This window comes from Vespa crabro, chromosome 10 (assembly GCF_910589235.1).
Source record: "Vespa crabro chromosome 10, iyVesCrab1.2, whole genome shotgun sequence".
NCBI classification, from domain to species: Eukaryota; Metazoa; Arthropoda; class Insecta; order Hymenoptera; family Vespidae; genus Vespa; species Vespa crabro.
The window spans coordinates 3,969,492-3,981,037 of NC_060964.1; the positions used below are offsets into that span (position 1 = coordinate 3,969,492).

General features: G+C 28.7%; 1 protein-coding gene across 2 annotated transcripts in view; it reads right to left on the minus strand.

The window, feature by feature from the left end:
• Positions 1–11,169, minus strand: part of LOC124427565 (potassium channel subfamily T member 2) — a 104,073-nt gene extending 92,904 nt beyond the window's left edge. Inside the window, exons 1-2 of one of the 2 annotated variants that reach the window (XM_046970640.1) lie at positions 10,926–11,169; positions 6,818–7,383 (exon numbers count right to left, since the gene is read on the minus strand). In XM_046970640.1, coding sequence (XP_046826596.1) covers positions 6,818–6,936 — 119 coding nt within the window. In that variant the 5' untranslated portion in view covers positions 6,937–7,383; positions 10,926–11,169. The remainder of the gene's footprint in view (positions 1–6,817; positions 7,384–10,925) is intronic. The other variant, XM_046970643.1, reaches the window with a different exon arrangement.
• Between the last annotated feature and the right edge of the window lie 377 nt (positions 11,170–11,546).

Here is an 11,546-nt window from a genome sequence, read left to right on the forward strand (position 1 = left end):
TCGAATGAATTATTTCTTTCGTATTTCTAATCTTATTTCCTAATCTAATTGTTCTATATCATTATACATATAGAGATGAATCGAATTATGTTTAAATAATAAAGAGTTTCTTTGTATTGTAATAATTCGCTTTTAAAATTTACAATTCTCTTATTAGTTGGATACATTTGTATTCTTTTCATTGGCACATCAGAGAATACTATAATTCGTCTCTAATGGATCGACCAAATTATTATCCTTCATTTATCAAACTTTAATAGAAGCATCGAAGCTTTATTATAGCGAATTAATGCGAATAATGTTTCCGTTAATATTTCGAATAAAATATAAATGGATGAAGGAAATGTAAATTAATATTTACGTTAATTTTCAGAAATATATCTTATTTATATACTGGATGAAAGGGAATTAGAGGAGATTGTAACGATTAATTTTTCAATTTCTTTTATGGATAGGCCATAGTCCCGAATGTTTCTTTTTTATCTTACATTTCCCAAGAGAGTATACGAATTTTTCTCTGTGAACCAAATGCCTCGATTCTCATGAATAAAAAACCTCAGATGAAGGATAACAAGGATGAAAGTCTTTCGGTGTGGATATTTAGGAAAAAAAAAAAAAATAAAAAAAAAAAGAAAGAAAAAAAGAAAAAATCTTTAAGATGAAATCTAAACTATGATTATTTTAAATATCTCGGTCCATACAAAAAACATGACGGCAATTGTGACACATAGAATAAAATATGATTCTCATACAATTCTCATGTATACCTTTTCTCATGTGATGTGTACATACATATTGTCATAGCTATGCGAAGTAATGGGGTAATGGCGTTCGAATGTTCTCTCATGTAGAGAGAGATAGACTGAACAATAGTGGCTCAACGCCGGGAAATTCCAACGGGAAAGCTCGAAAGCACAGAAAGCTTGAGCGAATACCGTACTGTCGATAAAGCAGTGCTATGAACAGTTCATTCGAAATGACCCTAAAGCTCGAGTTTGATGCTATCGCATAACTGCACAATATACACTACATATGAGGCCTTTTCATCGAAGGGCGGAATGTGTTCTTCGTTGATGATCAACCAAACTCATCCATTACGATTCATAGTTTCATACGAAAGATATAGAACAGACAATAGGAGTGCCCTATTTACCCTACCAGGCGGCGCGCTTGTCTTTTCTGAATGAAAAAAAAAAAAAAAGAAAACTACAACATGTAAATTCAATATTACGTGTATATATAATATCTCAAAATTTTTTTCTCTTTATACCACTTGATCTTAACATTTAGAAATAAAATCTGTAATTTTAAAAAGGAAAAATACTTTTGATAGCTTAGAACATGAATTATGAGCTTTTTTTTTCTTTAAAAAAGGATATTATTATTTTTAAAGATATTTCTTATCAAACGATTTATGGAAAAGATAGTGGGTTTTGCAGTTAAATTATATATATATATATATATATATATATATATATATATTTATATAATTACGGATATAATAAAGGATCTAGAGAAAATATGATTTGGAAAATTTAACATTTAACTCAATAATACAATATTTTTCTTTGATTGTACCTCACGCGAGATGTATGATTTTCTATTTTCTTTATACTTAATAGTTTAATACATATGTATATTTAATGACCTTTAGTTGGAACAAATATTACAAATTCGTTTACAACAGTTACAGAGGGATAGAACAGAGAATAATTTAACCGTAAAAAGGTGAACCTTCCCGTACCCAACAAATTGTTAATTTTCCCTCCTATATTTCAATGACCTACCAGGGTAGATTTTAATTAAAGGATTAAATTTATCGAATAATTGTCGACCCATTCACGATTAATCGTATCAGTTATATCGTCGACCGCAATAAAAATTAAATCGAAATAACATTCAATTTTATTTTTATGCTCTTTCGAAAGATAATAAAAGGAATTACAGAAGGAAAGAAATTTAAGTTGATCGAACTTACAAACTTGGAAATAATTCCAGATGAAAAGATATATTTATCTTGATTATTCTTTAAATTCATCTTCTCTTTCATAATCGAAAAATTTTTCGTTTCATCAGATGTCTTCTATATATCAATGCTTAAATAAATATCTCGATAAATTAATACGCTTAACATTTTCGCTTCGAGTATAGTTACATCCTGCAAGAGCATTTTGTATTACATTAAATTTAATCTGTAAATAAAAGAGGTTACCTAAATATTTTTAATTTGAAGTAAAAAAAGAAAAAATAATACATTACATTTAATTTGTAAAAATAAAAGAGGGTACCTAAATATTTTAATTGGAAGTAAAATGGTAATATATATATAAAGTATGTCAAGAAAAAGTTTCATTTAATTTTCAGACCTGTAAGAATATTAATGAAAGGAAAATTAAAAAAGATATGAAGAGGATGTAACAAATGCGTAGTAGTATCAAGTCACGCAAACAGGCTGAAAGATAACTATTTAATTAGAGTTATAAGAAAAATGTATGTCTAGTAAAAAAAATCATTTAGGTATGCTATTTAATGTATTTAATGCAATTTTATTAATATAATGATGTTTCATTCATAAGTAAAAAATATCGCGTAATTGTTTTTACATAGATTCTTCATAATATTTCGCAATTGTTTAAAGCTCATAAGTTTTAAAAAAATTAGACAACATATAATCAAAGAAAAATGAATAGAATAAATTTCGATTAGTAAAGATCGGAAATAGGTAAATGCATAGGGAATATCTTTTAACGATTTCTCATACATCCCATTGACATACAAAATACCTACTTGACATCATTTTATTATGTGTCACTCAATCAAAACCAATAGAAATACTTCAAAGGTCGGTTGTTAGTTCGTAGTTATAAGACAAGTACAAATATTATCCTACGTTGCCCAAATCTACGAGTCATTGTTGGTACGTGATTAAAGGCTGTTATTTCAGAGTAAAAAGTAATGTTTCAAAAGTTTCCGAGTTTCAGGAGAAATAATACCCTCAGGAGTATTAGAAGAGAAATAGATTTTCGATAATGATAAAGAAATACGAGGAAAATGTATAATCCTAGAAGTCAACATTAATCAGTGATCTTCTTTTCACGAACGATATCATTTTTATTTTTAAGAATAAGAAAACAAAACTTATCATTTTATTTATCCAAGATAACAGCTTTTAAATGGAAAGTACAAAGATTTGTTTTTCTGTATCAAAACTAGTTGGATATCTATTTCCTCATTTCCGTTTCCTTTACAAAGGGTCAAGTTCTGTTAGAACGTGTAGACATTTCCTCCTGAAATTCTCTCAGTATCCCTTGAAACGTTAAGAGCGTCGAGCATTTCAACGAGAAGAATGAAATAAAAGAATGAGGGAGACAATCCGTTAGGTAAACCCAGATCTTAGCTTTTCTCGTAGGGAGTAAAGGCACATGGCCGTCGACTCTTTCAGGCCACTTTCTAAATGACAAAAATAGAAAGACCGCTCGATATTAATTGTGTCAAGTGTGGATCCTTGACTTTTGCGCGAAATAAAACAATGCCTCCTCCGTTAGATCGTTTTTTACCTAGATAGACATTCATCAATATAGATACCTAGACTAGATTTCTATATGTGTAATCACATAAGTAATACGTATGTACGTACGTATAAATGTCAGTTTTTACATGGCATATCTGAAAAAGGACTCATTCTAATCGGAATATCGTATACATTTGTATATATGAATTTTAAATTGTATTTACATCTTATCGCTACAACTATTTGTTTCCCATCATTTATTTTTCACACATAAAATATTCAATAATGCGAAAACAGAAGGGTCGACCGAGAAGTAATTCGTTATAAAATATATTCCAATACCAGACGAGATAAAGTGTATTTGTAGAAATCATGAGAAATACACAATTGACGATGGATTGAATGCTTGTACTATTAAAAAAAAAAAAAAAAAGTTTTTTTTTTTTTTTTTTTTTTTTTTTTTTCATAACCATTTCAAACAAAGAGATAAAGAAAGATTTATTTTTATTATATCAAGGAACTGAGAAATACATTACGAATGAAACTCGATGGCAATGAAAATATTTCCTAAGAATTCAAGTCAAAGATAAGGATGTGCAAATAAAATCCATTGAAAATAATGTTCAATATTCATGAATAGTTTTACAAGGATTGAAGCTTTCGAATTAATCGCTTCGAATGAAAAGAGTGAACCTTCCTAAGGGATATTCATGATATATAATAAAAATTTATGAACACGTAGAACATTTTGCTAATGTCGATTCATTAAAAAAATAAGTGGAAAATATTTGTCCTTTGATAAAAAGTCGACACACTGGCTTGAATTTGGTATATGATATTTAATCTATACAGAACGTTATGAAAAATATATGCGATAACAATGATCCTCTTTCACGTGTATTTTATTAAACGCTCAAAACGAACAACAATGAGCGTACGATTTTTAACGAATACAATCTTATGTACTATTCATATACATCATTCATCTGGCCATTTACGTTGTTATAAAAGAATTTTTAATCTGACGAAAACATATATATTTAATTATCGTGACTTTTTGTAAATTGCAATTTTTTTTTTTTTATTTAGATATAATTTACAAAACTTATAACTTACTAACAATAAGAGTAAATGTAAGAACTATTTTCATGATTAATATCAATTAAATAATAATAAACTTTTCAACTTTCTGCATACAATATAATTTTGCCTTTGCTATATAGTCCTTTCTATTTCTAACTTTTCGTCTTTGGCGATTGGGATCTCACCTTTAATCGTCACCTTTTAATCGTGCAACGTTCGTAATTATTACGATGATTACCGAAATCACTGCTTTCAATCGACAGGTCATTATTTACCAATTTCATATATACGTACATATGCTTTATAGATAAATAAAAATATTATTTAATGATAACGTAAGGACAAAATTTGGATTATGATTTCGAATTAATGAAGGATGCGCATATGGTTATTAATGAAGATTTCATTGCAAATCAATGAGTATGAGCGATAATTATGAGCACTTACTGATGAATGTGCTTTGAATGATAATGTTGATTAATCAGCAAAATATAAGGTCGATACGTAGACACTTCAATATAATTGAAGGATCTAGGTTTATCTAATTAGTCTTTTCATTTCAATATGTTTAAGCAAATAAGCATGATCGTGCAACTATATTCCCTTTGACGTAATAACTTTGACAAATATATTCTGTTAGACTATCGTAAATATACCTACAGAATTTATTTAACGCTTAAATGTCCATTTTCGAAATCGTTCATTATGATGATAAATTTAAGTAATACGAATTTGAAAAATTTGAAAAATTCACGGCTTTTTATTTTATAAATGTCACTCTTAAAATAAAATGCATCTTACAATCATCAAGATTATCATAATTCATACACGATTCGATGTATTCAAAATTCAATTCGTTATTTTCTAAAAAAAAAAAAGAAAAAGAAAAAAAAATCTAAAAAATTTTTTTAGTTTATAGTTTTTCTGTCACTTCTATCATATGCTCAGTCCAATTCTAATCGAACATGATCACATATTAACGACTTTGATAGAAATAGTTTTACTCGATTTAAACTATGCCACTCAATAGCAATATAATTTTTATTGACCGAACAGTACTAACTAAACCTAACAAAGAAACGCTACTTTTCATATCATACTATTTTATCGATCTATTTACAGAGTTAATAATTAATGCCTCGCTAGTTTCAAGATCGATTATTTTCCAAACTCACTAATGTCTTCTTATTTCTGAATTAAGATGACTTATGACTTCGTGTATTTTATTTTTCTATGAAAATATAAGTGATATTGTTTTCTTTATCTTTACTTTTTTCATTTTTAATGACTATAATAGTCGATAAATCGGCAGTGAAATATAAAAAAAAAAATTTTAATTATAATCTTGTTTTCTCAATGAAAATATCGTCATTTCAATATTCTATGAAGTCAGTAATTCGTTATTTTTGCTGACATATTTCTGATCTTTTAAATATCCTATTGGAGAATTTTCAATTAAAATGTTCTTCTACTCTAATTACTTATCGACATTAAAATATCGTTCGATAAAGGAATTTATTCTGATTAAGTAGATCAACATGAAAATAACTGATATACCTGAAACTTTTTTTTATCTAGACTTTTTAAATACTTTAATATAAAAGATAAAAATTTCCAAAAAAAAAGAAAGACTTTGAAAAATATGGAAAATATTTGTAATATTGTAATGGATTGGAACTATCGATTGTAGAAAGTAAAAACGTGTCTAACTAACTTGAGTATAAAAAAAAATACGATAATATACGAGAAAAGTACAATTTATTTTCGTTGTACTATACAGCTATATATACAAGGTAGATGTTTTAACACCCTCCGTATTAATGGATAGACGTAGTACTTTCTTTTTCACACAATGAATGTTACTCGATAAATAAAAGCAACGTGAAAAATGCAATCAAGTTATCAAAAGAAAATCAATGAATATTCAATCGTAAGATCGTTGCTCTTAACGATTCACAAAAGTTTTAAAAGAGTTATCTAATTAATCGTTTCGTAAATAAAACTAGATGTATTCATTGATAAAAAAAAAAAAAAAAAAAAAAAAAGGAAACAAAAGAAAAAAGGAAAAGAAAGAAAAGAAAGAAACACATCAAAAAGATTAAAAATAATTCGACAATAAATTTTCTTCAAAGCTATTCATTGAAAAGAGAGAGAAAAAAAATAAGTTCAATAGAATAACAAGAAATACAATAAGTTGTGAAGATCAATGAATTATTTACTTACCGTTCGCCATCATCGTTGAAGGCATAATCACCTAGGATGAGATCACGAAGGCGATATCTTGGTGGCAGGATGAGAGGCAAACAAGGATCTGGCTCGTTCATCGTGTGAGATGCGTTCATATGTTCAGCGTTCGAGGATTCCTTGAAAATGTTGCCTTTTGTGTACCCCCCCGTTCTATCGGGGGAAGTACGAAATAATATATTTGCGTATGCCACAATGATTTTTTCAAACAATCATCATTCGTCATTCATTTGATAATGATAATAATCAAATGACATGGTACACACGAGCGTTAATAATATTCTGAAAACACACTTGAAGAAGAAGTATAACACGTGAATTAAAAACAGACGAAAGAGTTCGCAAGAAGGAGATCGTTCATCTTCTCTCAACGGTTTGTTGTGTTCTGTCTCGAACGCGTGTCAAGGGTGTAAACGATGTCGTATTTGTTCTATCAATGCGCAAGCGCTATTTTAGCAAGGCCCGATGATAGCTCTTCGAATACTATCTATTTTCCGTCTGAAGGATGTCCGTCCTCTGTACCGATGACAGAGTTTATAATGACGCTAATAAACAATGTACAAAGCTTTATATAATTTCTAAGAATTAGAGTTATACACGCAAGGTTACTTTCTCTACGATATCTTTTAGATCGTTTCTTGAAAAATTTTTTTTCTTTTGTTATGTTAAATTGTAACGAAAACATATGTATATATATATATATATATAGATTGTTACTTTGCGATATTTATTTTGTATCAATATGAAACGTTAAAGATTTAAATAAATCAATTCTTTTCATAATTAATATAATAATTTTTTTCCTTTAAATGATAAATTAATTTTTTTTTTTTATTGATAAATAAAAGAGTGTAAGTTTGGCATTAAGAAAAACTACACGAATCAATAAAGATAATTTCTTTCTGACTTACGTCAGAATGTTCGTGTTGCTTTGATGACTTATCTTACTGTTTGTGAAATATGCGAAAATAGAACCTGATAATTATTCTATTATGTGCGTGATTCAATCCACTTTTTATTTCATGACGTAGGTACTGAAAAAGATGTAGGTACGTCTACAAACCGCTGTACGTTTTACGTAGAAAGAGATTACTATTAAAAAGAAGAGTTTAAAAATTGAACTCTGTTGAAAACAAAAACCAAAAGAGATTTTACTTAGAGTTTAGAGAAACAAATATCCCTTTGCATATTTTAATGGACATAATGAAAACAATATTTGTAAATTATTTTTCAATCATGTATTTCCGCGTTCGAGTGTGTAATTATAATTAATTATCTACATTAGACAATTAATTTATTGTAGAAATCTAAATTTATTTTTATCGTGAAATAGATAAAAAAAGAAAAAAGAAAATAAATAAAACAACACTAAATGATAAATCACACATAGATTTCCAAATAAGCCTTTCCTAAGAAGTCTTTCGAAAAAGGACATTGAAATTGTATTTGACACCCGAGGATTGAAGTTTTTCACAAAATCTTTAAAAAGTACGTTTGATTTATTCATTTAATAATAAATAAAATCAAAAGAAATAAAAAACACTATATGAATCTAATATAATGAGGAGTGTAAAGTACGATAATAGATCAAATTATCTATTACAATTGATGGTTTAGATTCGTCAAATACGTACGTACGAATATTTATAACTATAGAATCATAGAATGACGAATGAAAAATTTGCATCATCTCCGTGTTACAATCGACGACGTTAATCGAATTTTCGCTGTACGATCTAAACTGAATTAATATCGTTCGACAAATGAATTTAACGATTGTGTTATAATGGCACTATGATTTACACGTCTTTTCGATCTACTAAGTTAATTCGAATCGACATTCACTGTTTTACGTTTAAACAATACGATTCACGTAGATACTTTTTTCTTTCTTTCTCTTGCACGGTCTAAAAAATTCGCGTTCAAAAAGAAATTAAATGAGTGATCTAATATTTTCCCTTCAAATTCAGAATTTCTTTCCTAAATTAATCACGCGCGTTAAATTCGATATAAAAGGTAATATAATCATCAATAATGACTTCCATTGTTAACTTCTATTTTTCTTTTTTTTTATACCATAAGAAATTTCGCAGATCTTTGTTATTAATGCGATTTGTAAATAATCATCTTCAAATATCATGCCTGATAAAAATTAACGCCTATTCGATTGATAACAGATAACGTTGTAAATAAAAATGTTTAATTATGGTTTTTTATTGCCACTTCGAGTAGCACATTAACTTCAATTATTAAATTCTAGTTGTCAATCGCTTTATCACTAAAATAAACATTACTATAATCAGATTCGCAATAATCGATAGAGTCGAGACCTTTTAGTTTCTTTTATTTCATATTTTAAATAAGATATTTAATAATTATTAATTCAATTTAAAAAAGAAAAAAAAATAAAACAATTATATTAAATTACTTTTTCTTGAATAAAATTTATACCGCGAATAAACTCACTTATAATTATTTTTAAGATCGCAATGATTATCGTTACTCCCTCGTATTATTTTTTTACTTTTAATTTTTCTATTTAAAAAATTACTTTCGATATTATCTATTTGCAATTAAAGCCAGGATAAGTGTATATAATTATGTACATATCACTTCGTAAACTTCGATAAGAGCTTTTCCCATCTTAATTTTAATAGCAATATCTTTGCGTAATTATGTGATACCTTGGAACATTTTCGTATGTCTTAAAAACGAAAGACAAGGATAAATATATCGAAGTATATCTCATGAGAGGATAAATAAATAATAAGGATTTGACCTCGATCGAAACGTATTAATAAATAAGAGCTTAAGGAAAATGTCATGAGGAAAGTAGAAACGAAATCACGTTAATGCTTGCTGAAGCATTGTTTTTTTCTTTCTTTTTTTTTTCTTTTGTTCTTTTTCAAACAAAACTTTGTAATTGGAGGAAACAATAAAGTTCGATCATATCGATCGAAATTTGAGCGAATTACATATAAAAGACGACTAGTAGTTGTGCGATATAATATAAAACGTAACAAGAAACTCAATTAAATTCGGAAGATACGTATCGAGATCGCAAGAAATGAAATAGCTTGAATTTTTTTCCTTTTTCTTTTCTTTTTTTTTTCTTTTTGTTTTGTGCGATATCACCCTCTTTATTGTCGAAACGAAATTCTGACAAGTAAGCTTTTTTCGATCAAATGATTCTCGTTCTGTAATTCTCCCTCGATTTTATTTCAACGCGCGTTATATTACTTTGAAAACCATAAAGAATTTAAATTCCCTATTCGCAGTGCAATCGCTTTGTGGTAAAAACTCATGATCCACAATCTGAATTCCCATTTCTTGTTCGCTTTAAAAATTCATAGAAAGATCTAACAAATGTCGATTCAATGACCCGCAATCATATACTTTTTGAACTTATGTGTTAAGAGTCTCGGATGAAAAAGTTGTAAAAAAGATAAAAAGAATCGACACGACATTTCGATCATACACGTTTCCAATGTAAAGAAATATTCTTCTTTATATGTTTGAAAGATTTGCTAAACTTTCTTCGGAATACAAACGTGGAAAAACAGTTTTGCATGACGAATAACCAAAAAAGAAATATTCGATATTTTATGCGAAGGTTCGTAAAAAATTTATATTGAATTCTCAATGACAGAAGCAAACATTTTCGCACATGAGATCTTTCTTTTTTTGCTTATATGTCTTAAAAAAAAAAATCTTTTTATAATACAATACAATTTTTATTCTCATAAACGTATTAATTTTACGATGAGATATCTTTCCTCGTTCATCAACAACGATCATATACCTTGAGATCGTTAAATCAGAACGGATCATAAAATCACGTTGAAACTAGAAACGAACGCATTTATGTTATCTCTTTTACGAGCGAAACATTGCTTGGATCGAATCACAATTCACTAGAATTTTATCTATAAGAGTTCTTTTTGTACACTTTTGTACACAAACTCAAGCCTTTATTTTCTCTTTCGTTGGTAAAACAAAATATATGAACGTATACACATAATACGAATAAACATGCACGCACGCATAAATACATTTAAAAAAAAAAAAGAAAAACGTTGAAATTTACCGCGACGGCAATGCAGTTTTACTGCGGTTACGTTGCAGCTTCACTTTCGCGAGATATCAACGATGGACACTGAACGATAATCTTCCTTTTTTCGAGAGGTAAAAGAGATCGAAAGGTAAGAAGATAGGTAAGAGGATTGCACGTGCGCTGTGAATAATGTTGTGCGCCCGCGCAACACCCCGTAAGTTCGAAAAGCTCTTCGATATGTTCGTTCGAACGAACCACGTTCCTCTTCGATGAATTCGACCCGAACCCGACGAAGTCTCGCGCTTCAATGATGAAGCACGCGCGAAAACGAATCTAACGACGACGACGACGACGACGACGACGACGACGACGACGACGACGACGACGACGACGACGACGACGACGGCGACGACGACGATGACGACACTCACCATCGACGAATTACAGAAAAGTTCAATATTGAAAAGAAAAGAGACACGATTCCTCTATTTATACTTTTTCTCTCTCACAATCAAATACTTTACTATAACATTCATCTATATATACATCTATATCTATATATACATGTACACACTTATATCTACCTGTTCATATATGCTATAACATCTATAGACGTGTATATCGATATCAATTTCTATAGATAATTATATAAAT